This window comes from Gopherus flavomarginatus, chromosome 9 (genome assembly GCF_025201925.1).
Source record: "Gopherus flavomarginatus isolate rGopFla2 chromosome 9, rGopFla2.mat.asm, whole genome shotgun sequence".
Classification (NCBI taxonomy): domain Eukaryota; kingdom Metazoa; phylum Chordata; order Testudines; family Testudinidae; genus Gopherus; species Gopherus flavomarginatus.
In genome coordinates this window covers 24,063,067-24,086,060 of record NC_066625.1, presented here as the reverse complement: position 1 = coordinate 24,086,060, position 22,994 = coordinate 24,063,067, and the positions used below count along the sequence as shown (strand labels likewise).

Here is a 22,994-nt window from a genome sequence, read left to right as displayed (position 1 = left end):
TAGGTCATGTTCTCAAGAGCTTTAATCATTCTTGTTGCTCTTCTCTTGGAGCCTTTCCAAGTTCTTCACATCTTTCTTGAAATGTGGTGCCCATAACTGGACACAATACTCCAGTTGAGGCCTAACCAGTGCAGAGTAGAGCGGAAGAATGACTTCTCGTGTCTTGCTCACAACACGCCTGTTAATTCATCCAGAATCATGTTTGCTTTTTTTGCAAAGATCCATCTCTAAATTCCAGGTAATTAAAGAGACTCTCATAAGTCTCAACTATTCTACTCACTGAAACTCTTCAGAATTCCTTCTTCCCTCCCCCCCACACCTTATTTCTTAATTAATCTGGTTTGGAGAAGCAAGTGAGTTCTTTACTTAAAAAATATAAGGAGGTCCAGTGGCTGTTGTGGAGGAGAACCATCTGTCTGAGAAGTAGAGATAGTATAGTTGATAACAGGCTGTCTGTCACTTATCTAGGCTAATGCAGGGGAAAAGAGCCTTTGGTCACCTGAAGTGGCCTTTCATCTATCTTTTTTCTATGGCAATAGGAGCAGCATATTCTTCTCTCTTAATTGTTTGTCTCTAGGGAGTAGCAGACAGCATGTTATCACTACTGGGGAAAGGGAGATGCAGCCAGCTCCTGGCAGTTGTCCCAGTGCAAGGCATCCTGAGAATTAAAAATGATCTTAGACTTGGCTGTGGAAAAGTGGCTGGCTGGCACCCTGTCACTGATCTTGCCTTTTCCATTTTACTTGTGCTCATGGTTTCCTCCTCACTCCCACAAAAAAGTAGTAAGATTCTTCTTCCCGCTCGATGCCAAGACTAAACTATGGTGTAATGTAACTAAGGAATAGAACCACATTTATAAATTTAACCTCTGCTTTGAATGGTACTGTACTTTAACAAGGCATTCATTATAAATTTGTTTCTTCACATAGCAATGTTAAGAAAATTAATTTGTGAGGTAAATGTTTGTCATTTTTTTCTCTAAGACAATGTTCAAAGGAAGAGGGTATGTTCAGAAAGCAAGGAAGACAGTCACTGTAAACGCTTCAAAACTGATGATGAAAACAAAAAAGAGAATATTTGTACAGTGTCAGAAAAAGAGGAAAAAATTTTGGGAAAGGTAACTTGCTTTATTTTATATGCTTAAAGATGAAATCTTTCATGCATTAAATGTTTTAGTTATTGTCCTGTTGAAAGTAGTTTATGTTAACTTCAGTATAATTGTCAGCTGTGCTGAACTACTTAAGACAAATTTTATGGATGTGAATAATGGTCTTTCTAGACAGAATTCAGATTGGCTTGAGGAAACTTAAAAACTTTAGTAATTCTAAATTGATTCCTCCATTCGTCTGGAAATTTTCAATTATTCCTTGCTATATAAAGACAAATAAAATGGATTACTTTATAAATACGCTCAATGTTTGCATGTCTTAGTAGATGAAGTAACATTCATTTAAACTCAGTGTTTACTCAACTTCTTCTTGAGTGACCCAAGAACACTTCAGGTAGTGTGTTTTCCTTTTTCACTTGCTAAAATAGCTTAGACAAATTGGCACAATCCATCTTCCAGAAGATATAAATTGTGGTCAGAATTGGTCAGAGTCATGACTTCATTCCCATTAAAGTTGCTAACTGAAAGTTTCATCCAAGTTGTTTCATTCCTGTTTTAGTTGAATGTGTCCGTGTTAGCTACTAGATTTTGGTGGGCTAGAGATTTAAAGCATAGAACCTCAGCTCACTTTGAACTCTTGTAGACTCCCACCAAGAAAAAGTCATCTCTTGAATTTAAGTGGCTCAGACAGAACATAATAGGCCATTTATTTTGACAATTAAATACCCAGAGTGAAATCATGGTTCTTTCGAAGTCAGTGGTAAAATTCCCATTGACTTCAGTGATACCAAGATTTCATCCCAATTCTTTTTTCAGACTTTCACCTGATGCTTTCAGTCTTATGAAATTCAAAGAAAACAGATAAAAATCACAAACTCTGGTTTGAACTCCAGCTATTTTCATGGGTTGTCCTGTTTCAAATACCATATGGTTTCAGGACACAATCTTACATCATTGAAGTTAATTGGAACCTGCCTTTGGTTTCAGTGGAAATGGGATAGTGTTCTCTTCCTGCTGGAGAAACGGTTAGACTTTTACATGTGAAAATATGACCTGAAATGGTTGTGTTCTGCCTCTCTTCTGACTGCGGGTAACTGAACTCTTCTCAGGAATGGTACAGAACACACAAAAGAAAAATAGAGACTGCCTGAGATTTTTGGGTATGAACCTGAGAACAAAGAGAATATGAATGAAAGTGTTGTTGGTTTTTACGAATTAGTTTGTGAAAGCAACAAAGCTGTGGCTGTAAAACTGAGGAGCACTTTGCCTTGCTAATGTGATGTAACATAATGGTGAAAGCAAGGAAAGCTGCTTCTTATGGCAAAAGCTTGAAAACCTTGAGCTTTCTGTAACATTTGTTTCTCCACATAACTGAAAAACCTAAACTACATGAGACATAGCTAGTGGAATTCTCGTTTCTAACTGTTATAATCAGGATGGATAAAAATCAGTGTTCTCCTCCTAATGCAGCATGGCAAGAAAATCCTCCAAATATTAATGATTAACCTGTTGGACTGGAGATAGTTCATCTCCCAATGACTTCATAAATATCTGCTTTAATTACCTTTGGTAAATGAAATAACCAAACCATCATTCATTTTCTGATATAGCTGTAAAACTAACCTGAAAAGTTTTTTCAAAATAAATCACTGTTTAAAAATGTATAGTGTGTACCTTCTAAAAATGAAATCTGCATCTATCTGAGTTGTGAAGAATATGTATTAAGATTATAACAGCCAACAAGAATGCAGTTTTATGTAGAAAACTATGATTAAATTGAGTCTTCTTGACTAGTAATCAAATCCACTCAGGTTATAATCGTAACTGGAAAATGAAAATGCAAAGATACCTTATTGCTTATGGTTACACCGCATATTAATCTTTGAAATCTGGAACTGAAAAGGCTTCCAGGAAACTTCCTGTCTGAATATAGTGAATTGATCAAAACATTTTAAACCACCTATGTTTCACACTGCGTAAAATGGACTCAACGGAAAGCTTAGGCCTTGGCTACACTGGCGCTTTACAGCGCTGCAACTTTCTCACTCAGAGGTGTGAAAAAACACACCCCTGAGCACAGCACGTTACAGCGCAGTAAAGCACCAGTGTAAACAGTGCCCCAGCGCTGGGAGCACGCCTCCCAGTGCTGTAAGCTAATCCCCCCGGGGAGGTGGAGTACCTGCAGCGCTGGAAGAGCTCTCTCCCAGCGCTGGCGCCGTGACCACACTCGCACTTCAAAGCGCTGCCGCGGGAGCGCTCCCGCGGCAGCGCTTTGAAGTTGCAAGTGTAGCCATACCTTGAGTTGTTGCAAAGCAAATTGTCTGCTAGTTGCTGTACATAGGTCTGCTAGAAGATGAAATACAGTGTAATGACAATTACTTTCTGCGTGACAAGGCTGTGTCTGAGACGTGTCACCACCTGGTACCAAGCCATAACTCCAAATCCTTAAGAACATAATTTACATTACAGATATATAACTTCTTAAATATTACATGTACATACATTTTGGAAAGATTATAATGACTAATGGGCTATTGGCTTTTAGTAGAAACATCACATGCCACCCTTTGGTGAACAGCTATTCATATATCTGACCCTACAGATACCATGAAAATCGTGTGCCCCCTGCCAGTTGGCACCAAGAGGTCCTTGGGTCACAGCAGCAAAAGTGCAGAATAAGTTAATACTATCCACTTAACGTTGTAGTTATATTCCTGAAAAATGCGACTTTAAGCGAAACGATGTTAAGCGAATCCAATTTCCCCATAAGAATTAATGTAAATGGAGGGGTTAGGTTCCAGGGAAATTTTTTTCACCAGACAAAAAACTATATATTATCTAGATATACACACAGTATACATTTTAAGCAATTTAATTCTGTTCACAGCTATAGTGATTATGAAGCTTGGTTGAGGTGGTGAAGTTAGAGTGTGGGATATTTCCTAGGGAATGCCTTGCTGCTAAATCAGTGGTTCTCAAACTTTTGTACTAGTGACCCATTTCACATAGCAAGCCTCTGTGTGCGACACCCCCCTCCACCCCCTCCCAATTAAATTTTTTTTTATATATTTAACACCATTATAGGATGATAGGTCGCAACCTCCCATGTAATTACCTCATGACCCTCAGAGGGGTCCCAACCCCCAGTTTGAGAACTCCTGTGCTAAATGATGAACTAGCATGTGGCTGAGCCCTCAAGGGTTAACACATTGTCAATGTAGCCTCTCACTCTACAAGATAGGAGGAATGGAGTGGAGGGGAGATAGCATAGCAGATAGAGACAGACACACACTTTTTGTATGAGGGAGAGAGAGCGAGAGAGAAATGCACACTGGCCTTTTAAGTAAGCTGACCCACTCTTAAATGCATTGTCTTTTTAAGTGGTCAGGAAATTGAGACCAGCAGCTGCTGCCCCAGGCTCTCTCTATCTCTCTCCGTCAGTGTCCCCACCCTGCTGTATATGGAGAAGAAGGGGTAAGCGGGGTGTAGGAGCAAGGGGGAGGGGAGCACCCTGACATTAGCGCCTCTTCCTCCCTGCCCATCCCCCAGCCAGCAGGAGGCTCAGGGAGCAGCTCCAAGGCAGAGGGCAGGAGCAGCACATGGCAGGTGGGGGGGAGGGATAGCTTCAATTGCTAGCCTGCTGGGCATACTGCACAGGGAACTTGGGGAGCGGGGAGCTGATAGGGGGGCTGCCAGTCCACCCTCGTTCCAAGCCCCCACCAGCTAGCTGCAACAGGATGCTCTTCTTGCAAGCAGTGGACAAAGCAGGCGGCTGCCAAATGATGTTAGAAGGGAGCATTGCACAACTTTAAACAAGCATGTTCCCTAATTGATCATCAATGTAACAAAACAACATTAACTGGGGTGACTTTAAGTGAGGAGTTACTGTATTAGAATCATTTCAAGGAACAAATAAATGCTAAAGGAATAAGTAGACCTCTTAATAAACGGGAGATAAAATTAATGACTGAGAAATGGAATTCCATCATCTTTTTGCAGTCATATAAAGATAATTTCGAGTTTGGACAATTAAGTTAGGATATTAAAGCTCTAATTCAGTAAAGCAGTTCCATTGACTTCAAGTTAAGCTTCTCTGATTCTGGGCCTAAAACGGCTGTTTGATAAAGATCTGCTAAGAATATCAGCATTTACAGTAAGAAGTTCATCCTAGAATGTTAAGGGAACTTTCCAAACCAATTACAATAGAATCATTTGAAAAGGGAGGGAGGAATTGAAGGACTGCAAGAAAAGCAAAAGTGATTCTGTACTGATCTTAAAGAAAAAGAGTGATTCTGGGTTGTCTGGCAAAAATCTGTTCCTTACAAGCCGGTGCTGATACTAATTTTACAACTTAGTATCAGCACAGGCTTGTAAGTAACAGTTTAGCAGACAAGCTTCATTGCTTTCTTACATTTTTATGAAGTTTAGGGGTTTTTTTTATCCCTGCCTTACTGATGCAGGCTCTCAGCTTTAACCCTATTTTCTTTCTTTCTTTCTGCTGTATTGTCAGTTATCTGTTGTGACTACTGCATGTATTTAGGTTGTTAATAATGAATTTACAATTTGGTAATAGCAAGTAAAACAAATGTTTAATTTCTCATCATAAATATAGTGACTTAGTCTGCGCAAACTTTATTCAAGTAATATACTCATGCCAAGTCTACGTTAGAAACTTTTTGTCACTATAATCATGTCAGTGTAATTTTTTTTTTAATGACATTTCTATACCAGCAACACACTAGTGTGTATGCAGTTATACTGGCATAAAATTTGTTTTGCCAGTATAACAGATTTTGTTAGTGAAAGCTGTAAATTGTATCAGCAAAGGCATTTTTTTGCTGTTATAACCCTCTTCTACACTACGAAGGTTTACCAGAATAGCTATACCAGCAAACCTCTTTAGTGTAAACCTGACCTTCTCTAAGCTAATACAGTATAATGTAAAATGTGCAGTTGTGGGGAGAAAGGCTTGTTTCCCAGGAATACAAGCTTCACTCACTGAGCATTATCAATTCTCTTTACTCAACAGCAGAAGCAGCCGCTCAGCACTTTTGATCCTCAACCCATAGAAGGGGGCGAAATCCTTTTATGACCCAAATATGATGGTCTGTTGCACCTACAAGAAAAATAAATTTTGAGAACTGTTCTAGATCCATGGAAGATTCAGCTATAACCATGGCTAGCTCTGAACTAGAGAAATATTTACAATAGGTTACCATTACCACATTGAGAATCATTAATTTTGTATAAACCGTATCTCAGGATTCAGAAGTCATGATTGTCCTTGCACTAGACTGGGTGAGCTAGAAGCAGGGCCGGCTCCAGGCACCAGTACGCCAAGCGCATGCTTGGGGCAGCGAAAGAGCTAGAGCCGGCCCTGGCTAGGAGGGAGGGAAAATGCCAAAGTACAAAATACTACATTTTTTACAAATTACATTTTATAATTCACAGAACATTGATGGATCAGTTTAATTTATAAACATTTTTAAAAATAAAACTTTGTTAAAATAAAAAAAAAATTGTATATTTTCATTATCTCAACAATGAATGATTTCTAGATTTGAAATGTAGCTTCTTTTTTTTTTCCATTATAGGTCAAACACTTGATTCAAAAGCGTGTGGATATTTTAAACAATGACGTCTTTAACCATAAACTGGAAAGTTTAAATGGAAGAGTTGATCAAACACAATGTCGAAAAAAACATGAAGAAATAGCTATTACATTTCTAGTAAGTTTTTTTCATTGTGCATATTCTAAAGGTGTGAATTTATTTGTTGCTGAAGGTCTTAAGTTTTCAGAATTGCACCTACATTGTATGCATAACTTGCATTGGAATTGCTTGCACTAGAATGAAGATTACACGTCATACAGTTCATAGAAAAAGTGTGAATTGAAGGCTGTATGTTTTGTTACCTTTTAATTTTATGGCACACAAATCTCAGTTGCGGTTTGGGGGTGTTTTGCTACTGTTTATCACATGTGCACAGTACGAAATATGTTAATGTGTGTACTATTTCAGGTTAACACTTAAAGTGATGCTCTTTTTTCTTTCTTTGTAGAAGAAGGTGTCAAAGCTTGAGAGACGTATTAATACTGTGATAGCATTTCAGAAGAAAATATTATCGAAAATGGTCACTAGTAAGGTATAGTACAATACGAAATACTTCAATGTAGAGATTCTATTAGCAATTAGTCGTGAGCTCATGGGCAGTTACAAACAGTTTAAACACCATGTGCAATATGAAAACATAATGAAATAGATTTGGAGGAGATTGTATTGTACTGGTGTTATGTTACACAATAGCAACTCGGAGAAAAACCTAAACTCCTACAGACACCTGGTACTGGGACTCAAAAAATGTTAAAAGAATTTTATTTACTTGCAACTGAGTTGTTACATTGAGAAGTTTTATTTTTCAGTAGAATAAAATACAATTACTTTTTTCTTTTTTATCGTCTCAGAGGTCATAGGTAAGCAGCCTCCATTCTGACAGGAGGAGCAGCCTCTGAGGTATCAGCTGACATCCCTTTCCATAGATGATTGAGTACTTTAAACTCTCAATAGTATAGTTAATAAAACCCAAGCATTTCACTTGGAGATCTGGATATGATACTGCCACAATGATAGCCTAAGAAAATATCAGGTATGGGGCTTATTGCTTCCTCGTGAACGTCTCCTGACATAAAATTGAAGATTGTGGCATGATTTAGACTAGTGCCAAGCTTTGTGTAAACCTGCTTGGGATGCTAATTCAGATTTGTTTTCAGGAGTGGCTTGAGATCCTTCAGCAGGCTTTTAAAGTTAAGGGTGCAAGCTCTTCAGCTAGTATAAATTGTCATTGCTTCATTGATTTAAGTGGGGCTATGACAGTTTAAAACAGATGAAGATTTGCCTCAAGGATCTGAGTAAAGATTGTAGGACTAGTCAAATGTACCTGAGCCATAGTTATTTTTTCTTTTATAAAACAAGTGGCTTTTTATCTAAATTTATATACTTTATGCAATGACAAATGTTAAAAATCATGGTTTAAAGGTCTCATTGTAGAAATAAACTTACTCTGCTTCTCGGTTGTGTTTTTCTGAAAAAGTTTCAGAAACTGTTTTGTTACACAATGGTATTCTAGAAAAATGTAACTCAGATTAAATATTATATACAAATAAAACTTCCTTAGTGGTAAAATCTTAACACTTAGCTAAATAGTTCGTGTCATGCTGAAGATTTTTGCTAAACTTTGGGAAGAAGGGAATAGCAAATATCACTTTTTTTTTCCTTTGCTTTATATTGATTGTCTGTATAATACATCTTTTAGGAAATCACATTAATTTTTAGGGAAAATGTCCTTGTTTAAAAGGAAAAGGTCTGGTTTCTGAAACCAACTCTGGGTCCAAGTCAACTTTTCTTCCACATGCAAAAGTCTAATTTTAAGTAAGAATTGTTTATACATTGAATATAAGAACTCACCCTTATTGTAAATATTCCAGTGTGTTGTAAAATTGGTTTTATGTCTGTGTGATGGGACATTTGTCCCACACTGGCAGAAAAGGGGTTAAAAGCAGCCGCGCATCACAGACGGGCTCATAAGAACAGCCAATCAGGGCTGGGCTGGCCCATATAAGGAGGACTGCAGAACAGAGCAGTTTCAGTCACTCCCTGGAGCTTGAGAAGGGAGGAGGATTGGCTTTCATGCAGGCAGAGGGCAGCAAGCACCCTGGACAGAGCAGTGCTACAGGCAGGAAGCTAAAGGCAGCTTTTGGCAGGCTGCAAGGATCTGCAGACTCAGGCCCTGATGCAAGGGCAAAGAGGGTGCTGGAGCCACATGGGAAGTGGCTAGACCGTGGACTGCAGTTTGCCACTGAAGGAAGTGACTAGACAGTAAACTGCAGGTCCCCCCAGAAGCAGGGGAGCATAGAGTGTAGCATGCCAGAGGGAAGTGTCACTGAGGAGGCACCGCAGTGGTGAGTTGCACCACGTGACAGTCTGGCATTTTTTACATTCTTCAGGCAGAGAGGGAAATCATAATTTACAAGTAAGGTGCTTATGAGTGATTACTGAAGATTACAGCAGATAACTTTTTCAAACCAAATTATTATTAGATGCTAGACCTTTCTGAGGTCAGCTATTCAAACATAGCATAAGCCCGGATATGCAAATAACATAATGTTAATTGGAAAAGTGCATGAACAGTGAAGTAGTGTTTTTGTACTGACAACATTCAGTGGGTGTAAGAAACAAGTAACTACACAACAAGAGAGTCTAGCAGGAAAATAGCAAAACTGGTAGTAATGGATACTGAAAACCTGACTTCTTATATTCTCCTGATAGATGAATTGTCTGCTGCTACTCCATACTTATATCCCTACTACATTTGACCTAGATTTTTTTTTCTCCAGTTAACTAAAGGAACCAATGTGTGTAATAGAATTTAGACCCAGAATATGTTTGTTTTTGCTCTGAAGACAACAGAATGTTCAGGTTGGGGAAAGAAATGAGTGTTTTGCTTGTGTGACCTACTACCACACACAGTGGCAGGGTCTGGAGAGTGATGAAAGGTGACATCATCCAACAATAAGATGACAGTTATCACTCAGTCCCCATGGCAGGGAGCAGGAAGTGTTCAGGAAGAAGGTTGTAATTCTATTTTTTGTGTCTCTCTCTGCATGCCTTCAGTGTTTGGTCTACAAGAGCAGTTTGAGATTCATACAAGCTCAAAATTGGAGATAGTGGCACTAACTATTTCTCACAGAATAAGAAGGGATTGGTAGGTTTTGTGTGGTTTAGATATTTGGCAGTCATGTTTAATTTATTATTTAATTTTAATTTCAGTGTATCTTGCACCATTGAATAGCTATTTGTGTGTCTAGTGAATCTGTAAATGTTTATCTCTTGTTATTGTAAAGATAGGCCCTGGTTTAACAATGACATATATAATGTAAATTATGGAGAGGAGGGGGAGGTTAAAAAGGCACAAATCAGCCAGGGGCAAAAAATGACATCTGTTGCTCTGAAAACAAGGTGTGCATGAAATCCACGACATCTGACTAACTCCGCACTGGTTGTGGACACAAACAGACTTTGCCATGACTTGTGACTTTTCTTTTTCTCAGACAAATCTTCCAGGTGCAAACTCGCAAAATGCAATACTTAATCGAACCAAATCTGTTCCACCGCTTCCTGATAACATAAATGGACAATCAATTTCTTCAGTTAAACATTTATCATCATCCCATAGACAAACTGGTTCCACTTCTGAATGTGTTGCAGAAGAGAATGTGAGGTAGGTGTCTATAATGACCACACAAAAAAATTCAATAGAGAGAACCCACATAATATGTATAGTTTTAAAGCATTTACTTGAAAAGAATCTACTTTTTTCCCTCAAAATTTACCTTTCCTAAAGGTGCTAGATTGGCTTAGTAATTGGGTCATCCATATATAGATTAAACTGAATTATTGTCTGTGTCCTTATTATTGCTGTGCCTTCAGTCCATATATCCATAACGAATGAGTTTGAGAGGTACAGCAACTTTTATTTTCTTAGGGATCAATCCTGCTTGCCTGTCTTTTGCGGTTTTTTTCTGTAGTGTTGGTTATAGATAGTATGTGCATTTGTATACTCCTAAACTCTGCAGAATGATGGCAGGCAGAATATGAAATCAACCGAATAAGTGTTTCTTGTTTTAAATCTCTGGTGTAGAGCGGATTCACTACTCACTCTCCAATTGAAGACCAATAGTACTGCCCTTAGATTTTAAAGAAAGATTAGATGAGAGCTTTGAGGGTTCTGCTTTAACTACTAATTTAAGGTAAAGGTTATATTTGGTTGTTTTGTTTTTTTTCTAGTAAGCGCTCTACTATTCTTAAATTTGTCAAGGCAATCTCACATATTTGACTCATTCTCTCACTGAAGACTCTAAATTCTGAGTAGATTTAGTTTAATGGATGTCAATAGTATAGATTCCTGTGGTTTTCTTATCAAGGCCTCGATCCTCCTTCCATCGAAGACACACGCTACACTTAATTTCCATGTTGGCAAATGACTAGGTCTCCAGTCCATAAAGTTTTTCCAAGAAAAACAAGATAGTGAAGATCCTGCTTATATGCAAAAAGGATACTCTTGGGGGAATTCAGTACCAAAAAATATTAAAAATTCTGCACACATTTTAAAATTCTGCATATTTTATTTGTCAAAATAACACAGTATAATCACACAAGTTTCAGTTATTTTTGGTCATTTATTTCAAAATACCTGTCAGCAAGTATGTCTTAACAATACAGATAACAAAAAAAAAAAAAAAAAAAAGATTCAGGAAATGTTTTTTGACAAATAGATTCCTTACTAGACATAATACAGAACTCTGAGTAATTCATTTACACTACAGTACAGAACCTTATTTCCCGCACTCCTCAGAAGCAGTGCAAAGGCTTGAGGGAGTTAGGGGTAATGGAGCTGAGGGAGAGGGAAGTAAATTGCTGGAAAGGAGCCTGGGTGTGAACTTGGAGGGTTGTTGTGTATGGGTGGAAAAAGTATGGAACAGGTTTTCTGCGGGGGAGGGGGAGGGGGGCATGGCAGGGAGAGAGTGTTAGGAAGCTTCCCCCATGCAGACCCTGGCTGATCCCTAGCCTCTCCCATTCATTCAGGCACATCTGCCCCATCCCCATGTGTTTCTGCACACCCATATCCCCTTACATCCCCTGTCCACATGTGTCCCTCCACCCTCACTCAGACTCCTCATCCCCATGTGTCTCTGTGCCCCCAACCAGTCACTCCGCTGTCCCTGTATAGCTCTGCATCCCTTCCCCCATCACCAAGTGGCCCTGCACCTCCTGGTTGTGATGCATTACTGCAGAACAGTGGCTTATAGCTTTAGGAAGGGTAGATTAATCTTTTGTCTTGTTTTTCTTGTGTCCGCTGATCCAAAAATCTGCCTTATAAAACTTTAGGTTCCAGTAACTAGGAAAGCCCTTTGCATGGGAAAATGAGTCAGTGGGCCCTCTTCTTCCGGCGGGGAGCAATAGTTAACTGGCTACATTTTCACTATGTATTGGGTACAAACAGAATTAACCAGACATTTTGAACTGGAGAACTTGAAACATAGATGTGACGTTCCAGTTGAAAATCTTAAAATATCTTACATTTGACATTTGAGTTTGTCTCTGCTTGTAGTTCTAGACAGTCTTTGCATCTGTCAGGAATTTTTTCTTCTTTTGCGATCTCTGCTATAATTTGAGTACATTGGTGTCTTTAATATATGGCAATTAATGTATGTGCATTGGACATAGGCAGATATATGCTACATCCAAAACTTTAATTTTCTATGCACAACTGTCATAAAGAGATGGTTAAGGGTTAATGTCTCTTTTACCTGTAAAGGGTTAAGAAGCTCAGTGAACGTGGCTGACACCTGACCAGAGGACCAGTGGAGGGACAAGATACTTTCAAATCTTGGTGGAGGGAAGTCTTTGTTTGTGCTGTTTGTTTTGTTCCTTGTTCGCTCTTGGGGCTAAGAGGGACCAGACGTACACCCAGGTTTTCTCCAATCTTTCTGAATCAGTCTCTCATGTTTCAAAATAGTAAGTAATAGCCAGGAAAGGTGGATTAGTCTTATGTTTGTTTTTCTTAACTTGTAAATGTGTCTTTTGCTGGAAGGATTTTTACCTCTGTTTGCTATAACTTTGAATCTCAGGCTAAGAGGGGAGAGGTCCCTCTAGGCTATATGAATCTGAAAACCCTGTAAACATTTTCCATCCTGATTTTACAGAGATAATTTTTACCTTTTTTCTTTCTTTAATTAAAAGCTTTCCTTTTTTAAGAACCTGATTGATTTTTTTCCTTGTTTTAAGACCCAAGGGAATTGGGTCTGAACTCACCAGGGATTGGTGGGGGAAAAAGGAAGGGAATGGTTAATTCCTCTTTGTTTTAAGATCCAGCCTCTCAGGGTAACCCAGGGAGGGGAAAGTCTGGGGGGGAAAAAGAGGAGGGGGAGGCTAATTTCTCCTTTTGTTCAGATCCAAGGGGTTTGGGTCTTGGGTTCCCCAGGGAAGGTTTTGGGGGAACAGGAAGTGTGCCAAACACTATATTTTTGGCTGGTGGCAGCGTACTAAATTTAAGCTGGTAATTAAGCTTAAAAGTGATCATGCAGGTCCCCACTTTTTGGACGCTAAAGTTCAAAGTGGGGAAAAGACCTTGACATGGTGGTAGAGGTGGGATTTTTAGGAACCAAAAGCCAGTAGGATTTTTTTTTCTCTCCTTTCTAGCTGCTTGGAAAGCAGCCTGAGGGCAGAGGTGTTAAGTTTTTTAACAAGGGTCTTTGTAAGAGGAGGCTCAAGCTGTGAGCCAGCAGACAGCCAGCAAAAGGCACTTACAAGTGAATTGTTTTCTTTCTTTCTACCTCTTGGGCATAGCTAGTTAGAAAATCTCTGTTAACCAAGCAAATCTCTGTTAACCAAGCAGTCAGTAAGCTGCAGAGGGATGCGGCCAGCACAAGAAAGCAGGAACAATGAGTTCCAAGGAAGCCGTTAAACAGAAACTGGCAAGGCTAGAAGCAACAGAGAGAGACAACGAACATAAGAGACGGATGGAACTAATTAATGCAGAAATAGCCAGGGAAAAAGCGACCCACAAAAGAGAAGAAAAAGCCAAAGAAGCTGACCACGGGAGAGAGAGAGAGAGAGGAAACAATAAGAGCTAGAGGTAAAAGAAAGAGATGGAAGAGAGGGGAAGAGAGAGAAAGCATGAACTGGACTTAGCAAAGGCTAAGCAGGAGGTGCCAGCCAACCCTAACAACCCTTCTCCAGGTACTGTTTCCCATCCCAGGAAATTCCCCACCTACAAGGCAGGTGATGATACTGAAGCCTTCTTAGAAAATTTTGAAAGGGCCTGCCTTGGATACAGCATCTCTGCAGACCAGTACATGATAGAGCTGAGGCCACAGCTCAGTGGACCCTTAGCAGAGGTGGCGGCTGAAATGCCTAGAGAAAACATGAATGATTATAAACTTTTTCAAACCAAGGCCAGAATCAGAATGAGGCTAACACCTGAGCATGCCCGTCGGCGGTTCAGAGCCCTAAACTGGAAACCAGATGTGTCATTTACCCGACACGCCTACCACATTGGGAAGAATTGGGATGCCTGGATATCAGGAGCAAATGCTAACTCTCTGCCAGAGCTGTCCTTCCTAATGCAAATGGAGCAGTTCTTAGAGGGTGTTCCTGAGGAAATAGAAGGGTACATCCTAGATGGGAAACCCAAAACTGTAACCGAGGCGGGGGAGATTGGAGCCAGATGAGTGGAAGTGGCAGAAAAGAAAAAAGCTACTAGCAAGGGGAGCGAATATCACAGGGAGCAAACAGAAAATAAACCTTTATCACCAAGGGCAACCCAAGACCCCACCTACAACCCAAGGAAAGCCCCAGACACCCTATTGTCCCACCTCACCAGTCTCCAGCAACCTACCTCGGCCCAGTGACCAGTCAGCTGGGCGATGCTTTAAATGTAATGAACTGGGACATATAAAGGCCAACTGTCCCAAGAACCCCAACCGAGTGCAGTTCATCACACCAAAGATCCCCAGGCCTAGATACCTTTCAGATACCCTCAGAGCGAAGGGAAACCTTGAGAGTGGGCGGAAAGAAGGTTATCGCATGGAGAGACATGGGGGCACAAGTGTCAGCTATCCACCAATCCTTAGTGGATCCCAAATTCATCAACCCAGAGGCCCAAGTGACAATTTATCCATTCATGTCAAAATCTGTAGACTTGCCTACAGCTGAACTGCCTGTCCAGTACAAAGGCTGGTCAGGAATGTGGACTTTTGCAGTCTATGACAATTATCCCATCCCCATGCTACTGGGGGAAGACTTGGCCAACCAGGTGAAGCGGGCCAAGAGGGTGGGAATGGTTACACGCAGCCAAGCCAGGCAAGCTTCCAGACCCATCCTTGTTCCTGAGTCGTCCACAAGGGCCCCGTCTGTGTTACCAAAGACCCAGACAGAGGTGGTGGACCTGGATCCCCTGCCAACGAGGCAACAGCCATAGTGCATCCAGTCCCAAAACCGGAACTGGAAAAGCAACTAGCACCAGAACCGTTGCCAGCACTGATGCCAGCGCTTGCAAGCCCATCTCCAATCCCAATGCCAGAGGGCGCCAGCAGGCCTGAACTGGCAGAAGTGGCAGACAACCCTACCCACGAGGCTCAGCCAGAGCCTGAAATATCGCATAGTGCGCAGGCGGTTCACCATCAACGAAAACAACCCCATCACCTACATCGCTTCCAGAGGGACCAAGCCCAAGTCCCACAGTCTAAGGAGGCACTGGTGTCTCCAGCCTCAAGGGAACAGTTCCAGACTGAGCAGGAAGCAGATGACAGCCTTCAGAAAGCTTGGGCGGCGGCACGGAGCACTCCACCACCTCTCAGCTCTTCTAACCGATCCCGGTTTGTTGTAGAACAAGGACTTTTATACAAGGAGACCTTCTGGTGGACACTAGGAAGACTGGCATCCTAAGAAACAGTTGGTAGTTCCAACTAAGTACTGGGGAAAGCTCTTAAGCTTAGCCCATGATCATCCCAGTGGCCGTGCTGGGGTGAACAGAACCAAAGACAGGTTGGGGAAGTCCTTCCACTGGGAGGGGATGAGCAAGGACATTGCTAATTATGTCATGTCTTGTGAGGTGCGCCAAAGAGTGGGAAAGCCCCAAGACCAGGTCAAAGCCCCTCTCTAGCCACTCCCCATAATTGAGGTCCCATTTCAGTGAGTAGCTGTGGATATTCTAGGTCCTTTCCCAAAAAAGACCCTCAGATGAAAGCAGTACATACTGACTTTCGTGGACTTTGCTACCCGATGGCCGGAAGCAGTAGCTCTAAGCAACACCAGGGCTAAAACTGTGTACCAGGCCTTAATAGACATTTTTGCCAGGGTAGATTGGCCCTCCGACATAGGGTAGATTGGCCCTCCAACATCCTCACAGATTCAGGAACTAATTTCCTGGCAGGGACCATGAAAGATCTGTGGGAAGCTCATGGGGTGAATCACTTGGTTGCCACCCCTTACCGCCATCAAACCAACAGCCTGGTGGAGAGGTTTAATGGAACTTTGGGGGCCATGATACATAAATTCGTAAATGAACACTCCAATGATTGGGACCTAGTGTTGCAGGAGTTGCTTTTTGCCTACAGGGCTGTACCACATCTCAGTTTAGGGTTTTCACCATTTGAACTTGTGTATGGCCACGAGTAACGGTGGCATGGAAGAGGTGACCCTCTCCACAACCTTGGAACGTCTGCAGCGGCAACAGATTAAGAAGCTGTGCACTAGCTTCACCCCATTGTTCTCAGCCATCCCAGACGGACTGAACGGGCATACCACTCTATTGACACAGGTAAAGCTCACCCAATTAGAACCCCACCCTACCGGGTGTCTCCTCATGCCCAAGCTGCTATTGAACTGGAGATCCAAAGCATGCTACAGATGGGTATAATCCGCTCCTCTACCAGTGCATGGGCATCTCCAGTGGTTCTGGTACCCAAACCAGATGGAGACATACGCTTTTGCGTGGACTACCGTAAGCTAAATGTGGTAACTCGTCCCAACAACTATCCAATGCCACGCACCGATGAGCTATTGGAAAAATTGGGACGTGCCCAGTTCATCTCTACAATAGACTTAACCAAGGGGTACTGGCAAGTACCGCTAGATGAACCTGCCAAAGAAAGGTCAGCCTTCATCACCTATGCAGGGGTATATGAATTTAATGTGCTTCCTTTCGGGCTGCAAAATGCACCCACCACCTTCAAAAGACTTGTAGATGGTATCCTAGCAGGATTGGGAAAATATGCAGTTGCCTACCTCGATGATGTGGCCATTTTTTCTGATTCATGGGCCGAACACCTAGAACACCTGGAAAAAGTCTTTGAGCGCATCAGGCAGGCAGAACTAACTGTTAAGGCTAAAAAGTGTCAAATAGGCCAAAACAGAGTGACTTACCTGGGACACCAGGTGGGTCAAGGAACAACAAACGCCCTACAGGCCAAGGTGGATGCTATACAAAAGTATCCTGTCCCAAAGCCCAAGAAACAGGTCCAATCCTCCTTAGGCTTGGGCCCGGTATTACAGGCAATTTGTACCACACTACAGCCAAATCGCTGCCCCACTAACAGACCTGACCAAAAAGACCCAGCCAAATGCAATTAAGTGAACTGATGAGTGTCAGAAGGCCTTTACCCAGCTTAAGGCGACACTCTTGTCTGACCCTGTGCTAAAGGCCCCAGACTTTAACAAACCATTCCTAATAACCACAGATGCATCTAAGCGTGATGTGGAGGCAGTTTTAATGCAGAAAGGACCGGATCAAAACTTCCATCCTGTCGTTTTCTCAGCAGGAAACTGTCTAAGAGGGAAAGCCACTGGTCAATCAGTGAAAAAAAATGCTACGCTATTGTGTATGCCCTGGAAAAGCTACGACCATACGTTTGGGGACGGCGGTTCCAACAACAAACCGACCGTGCTGCGCTAAAGTGGCTTCATACTGCCAAGGGAAACAACAAAAAACTGCTTCGATGGAGTTTAGCTCTCCAAGATTCTGATTTTGAAATTCAACACATTTCAGGAGCTTCTAACAAAGTAGCTGATGCACTCTCCCGTGAAAGTTTCCCCGAATTAACTGGTTAAAAATTGTCCTTAAAATGTGAAAACTCTTGTAGTTTACATAATTAGTAGTATATGTAAAGGTGCATGTGTTTTATTAATCTGTTTATTCTAAAGTTCTAGGAAGCGTACCAAATTTAAGCTGGTAATTAAGCTTAAAAGTGGTCATGCTGGTCCCCACTTTTTGGATGCTAAAGTTCAAAGTGGGGAAAAGACCTTGACAACAACAATTTTGTTCTTTACTGGTCTGCTGCTTGATGTTCATATCTAACTACACCTGTGTAGTTATCAGAGTGTTTGGTGGCATATCTGCTGTGTGAAATTCATGTATGATATACATAGTGAAGGAACAACTAATAAGCTAATGTAGCAGTTCATATCTTTATAATTAGAGCTGGGAGAATAATAAAAACACTTGAAATTTTTTTTTCTGAAATTCACAAAATTAATATCTATTCATATAATGTTTGCCCAGCTGTATAAGCCAGGAAATAATGGTGAAGGAGTTGGAGTTGAAGGTCCTGAAATAATCAAATTATTCTCAAATTCAGCAATCTCTAGCTATGATGCCGGGGGGATTATAAATGTTCTGTTAGTCGTGAATCTTTCTATAAGGTTCTGTTAGTTCAGTAAGAACCTAAACTACTATATTAACTTGTTTCTAACCTTTTTTGCTTGTGAAAATGACAATTTTAAATGTAAATTGCTGCTCTGGGCAGGTATTTTTAATATATGGCACCTTATTACAATTTATTTTGAATGTCTATGTTGTAGAATGTGTATAACATATGCACCTACTCTTCAGTAGTTGAATATGTAATTTTAAAAAACTTTGGTTAAGCTTCTGAAAATGCATACACAGATATTGTATTTACATTGTGTGGATAGTTTTGTAGGCAGACATTTTGACTTTTGCCCACTAGCTTTTGGGATTCTCATATCTTAAAAATTTAAATATTACTGTGACTGTATCTGCCATAGCACATTTTACCTTCTCTCTCAAGCAAGCAGGCAGCCTTAATGGCCAACTTATATTACACTTGCCCCCTTTGAGCTCCCAGGTTGATTCCTGCCTCTCATGGAATTGGAAGACATTTGGCCTCATATATTTGCTGCTTTGTCTCTTCAAGCAGCATGAATTTGGAGACTATAAAAATTAAAGAAAACCTCCACTGTTTGCATAACAGAGTAGGGAGTCCAGATGTCCTGATGTTAAGGGCTTTTGTCATATGTAGTCAACAATGTTTCATACTTGCTATCTAGTCACCTGTATTACAGAGTGCTGTGTTTCCAGTACAGAGGACACATTCTGTGTACTGTGAGCCTTCTTTGCTCTTGCTGCATGTCTTACGCCATAGTGCTGCAGTTTGAAACACTGTGGCACATGACTGGAAATAGCTCAGGCATAAGAGGACAGAAGTGTTTGGACACTGGGGCAGATTCTCCTGAATATCCTATCTTTTGCTTCCTGAAGCCAGTACTTCATGAAAACGTGGACAAGTAGGATGTGGATTGATTTCTGAAGATTGCTAAAGCCAGAGAGAAGCTCCCTGTGAGTCTTCTCATAATTATACTTCTACAGCATTTAGTGGCTTATTTGTGGTACTCCACAAAGCCCTTCCTAGGAAACCCCTGTATGAGGGCTAAGCCTTGTTCATGTCCTCTTTAACTTTCTTGCAACCCTTGGGCTCTCAGAGAAGGACAAAGTCTGTCTCATTATAGTGCCTTCACCTGACTCAGCAAGAAGAGTTATCATGAGGACTGGGAATAACAGATGTCATATTGGCTTGGTTTGAGATTATACCAAATAATTTGGATAAAAAAGGGTTGTCTTTGTTTTTAGGACTGGAAAGCCAAGAAAATACTTTTGGAGGGGGGTCATCTGTTGGTCCAAATAAACATAGAAAGAGTTTGCACGTCCGCAGACTTGAAGCTGGCTGCCACAAAGTGATCAGACAACTGGTTTATCTCCTAAAATTAGGTGTGAGGATAACAGTATTAATTTAGGAACAGAGCCAAGGGGCTTTGAGATATTTAACCAAATGACCTTCAGCCTCAGATTGAAGATATTGTGACCCTTATTGCTATTTTCTGAAAGAAAAAAATGGCTTTATGATTTTTATGGATTTTAAGACATTACGAAAGGCAAACTTCTAACTAAAGCTATTACAAATCTTAACTAAGGTTTAAACAACAGTTATCAAATCAAAATCATGACTGGAATTTGGTTAACAAATTTCCAGTAATATGAACAGAATCAACAACTGATTATATTATTGTATTAACATAATCAGTCAGAACTTGAATAATGAAGTTACCATAACATACAATTAATTCTTGTACATACTTTACCCTGGAAATGTAGTCAGCTTCTTAGCCCTCTGAAGCAATACAAAGATTGCTTCAAAGTTGCCGCTTACCGAATAACTTTGTAAGAATGGGTTCAGTTCAGATTATTAATCAGTGACACATGAACTAGCCAAGATCAATCAGTTTTTGTTAATCAAAGATTAGGTGCGTAAGATTAACCAGCAGAAACGGATTAATACACTTACCAGTCCAGGCCTGTAGCTTGCACAGTTCTGAATTGGTCATCGTTTCATGTTTTTTATATATAAAATACAAACACACACACACACTTCTTTCTGCAGTTGAGGTTAGCCATTCACCTAGCACTCTCTAGTCACCATCAAATATCTATTTTGTGGTCAGCAGGTTAGAGTAAATCATAAACTAATATACCCAAATTTTTCACCTTGACATACTTAAACAATGTCATTATATTTTGGCAAACTTAACAAAGATAATAGTTTGTGTTTAACGGCATAATACTTCTCAATCAATCGTTTCATTTTGCCCTTTGCAGTTTGAAACACACTTGGATTATGCAGTTGGAGAATAATGTCAGCATCTCCTAGACTCTCTCACAGGTGCATATTTCCCTTTATACTCCTTTTTTTGGTTTTGGTTACAATTTCATAGCTTTTTATACCCAGTGACATTTGTCCAACTAGACATGCAGTTAAAAATACCTTTAAGCAGCCATAAAAATAGGTTATGAAAATGTGTCATGCTCTTAAATAGATTTTCACTCTCCAAGCAGTATAAGATTTAACTGCTAATTGTTTTCTATTGTTCCATTTATCACAGTTTGCGCAAAGCTTTAGGAAATTTGGGCTATATGCTAAAAACTTCTACAGTAAACTCTTTTTCCCCACCTAATGTATCTCTATAATGCAGAGTAATCAACAACCTCTAACTTCCCTTTTTGGGGATAGAGTAGTTTTATGTTGGCAGCTTTTATAATCCAGGGGACACACAATGATAAATTGGGTCATGGTGGATAATCAGCTGAACGTGTGCTCCCACTACAATGCAGTGGCTAAAAGGGCTAATGTGATCTTTAGATGTATGAACTGAGAATCTCAAGCAGGAGTACAGAGATTATATTGCCTCTGTATTTGATACTGGTGCAGCTGCTGGTGGAATATTTTTTCAGCTCTGGTGTCATCGATTCAGGAAAGATGTTGATAAATTAGAGAAGAGCCACGAGAATGATAAAAAAATTGGAAAACGTGCCTTATAGTGAAAAATGTACATAGCACAATCTGTTTGTTGTCAGCGAGAACATTAAGGGGTGACTTGAAGCTTAAAAGTGTACACAGGGAACAAAAATTTGATGATGGGCTCTGCTATCTACCAGACAATGTTATAACATAATGTAGTGGTTGCAAGTTGAAGCTTAACAAATTCAGATTGGAAATAAGATGCAGATTTTTAACAGTAAAGGTAATTAACAGATTGGAAAAATTTACCAAGGGTTGTGGTGGAGTCTGCATCAATGGCAATTTTCAAATCAAGATATGCTCTAGTTCAAATAGGAATTAATGCAGGGAAGTCCTATATCCTGTGTTATACAGGAGGTCTGAGTAGATGATCATAGTGGTAACTTTCAGCTTTATAATATTTGAATAGTTGGTGTAAGTTTGAATGGGTGGATGGGCGCTGCGCGTACAGCCTGTAAGTGTTGGGGCTGCATTCTGAAGAGAAGGACTATTTATAAACTCCCTCAAGCTAAGTGCAGTCAGACTGTTTCTGCTAGCTTTCTACCAGGGATTTAGAGAAGTGTTAAATTAAGATTTTAATTACCTTCTATGTCTTCCACGAGAAAGTTGTTGATATCTGACTCTTGTAGCCTTTAATGGTGGAACAAACATGAGTCTTTAATGCCTTCCATAGATTGGTGGAAACAGTGAGAGCATCCCCACTACAATTCTTAGGGCAGTCTTTTTTTTATTATTATTATTATTATTTTATTATTATTATTATTTTTCTCCCCTTCATATTCCTAGCAGGTTATCATTGGCCCTCTAGACCATTAACTTTTGGACCTGTCTCCATTGGTAGCCATTTTAAAAATATGCCGTCGTTGCTATCACCTGTTCAACTCTTACTGTTACCAAAGTTGGGAGCCCTACTGTAGATGGATTGGTGGCTTCCGCCATAATTGTAAGCACCATGTTAATTAGAGATGTTAACATCAGGAAAGTAGTCTCCTTTTCATCATGTTTGAACAATCTAAAATGTTTCAAAATTTTATCTCTGGCAAATGAAATCCTGCATCAGGGCCTACAGTGTCTCTTGCTATATAAAATCATGCCATTACACTAGAACAGTTCTGTCTTCTAGGCACAGAGGGGAAGAATCACTGGATGATTTTGCAAAGGAATCGTGGTGTTCTCTCGGTTCCTTTTAGAAAGTGTCACCATCTGAATGCATAATTCTCAGCTGAGGCAGCGTTTAATTGCAAAGTAATTGGAGCAGTACTTAGACATCTTTCAAAGGGAGTGAACGGGAAATGGAGTTCTCCTCCCACATTCCTGAGGCTTCCTCGTTCTTCACTACTTAGTCTTTCTTTTCTTTCTCACTCAGGGTGCTAGCTGGAGTATTGCTTTTCAGATCACAAAGCTTGTGCTATAATAAATGGGGTTATAAACTGCAAACCTTAATTCCACTTACGTGCTAATTTGCTTTCTATGACTGGGTCAGTACAGCACAGAAACCCCCTTGCCCTCCCCAATGGATTTTGATTCCTGGAGGGAAGTTTGTATAATTTAAGGAGAAAAGGAAAAAAATGTGACTATCTTTACTTTTGGGGGGGGGGTGGGGGGGGAGAACAAACCACTGATCTCCAAAAGAGAATTTAGAGGGCTTTAGCATGCTGCAGATTGATTGATTTGGTG

The 22,994-nt window shown here is 40.4% G+C and overlaps 1 protein-coding gene across 3 annotated transcripts in view; it reads left to right on the top strand.

The window, feature by feature from the left end:
* Window positions 1-22,994, top strand: part of ATF7IP2 (activating transcription factor 7 interacting protein 2) — a 79,821-nt gene that overhangs the window by 42,014 nt on the left and 14,813 nt on the right. For all 3 annotated transcript variants that reach the window (XM_050966425.1, XM_050966423.1, XM_050966424.1), the window contains exons 3-6: window positions 984-1,117; window positions 6,703-6,837; window positions 7,169-7,252; window positions 10,215-10,384. In XM_050966425.1, coding sequence (XP_050822382.1) covers window positions 984-1,117; window positions 6,703-6,837; window positions 7,169-7,252; window positions 10,215-10,384 — 523 coding nt within the window. The remainder of the gene's footprint in view (window positions 1-983; window positions 1,118-6,702; window positions 6,838-7,168; window positions 7,253-10,214; window positions 10,385-22,994) is intronic.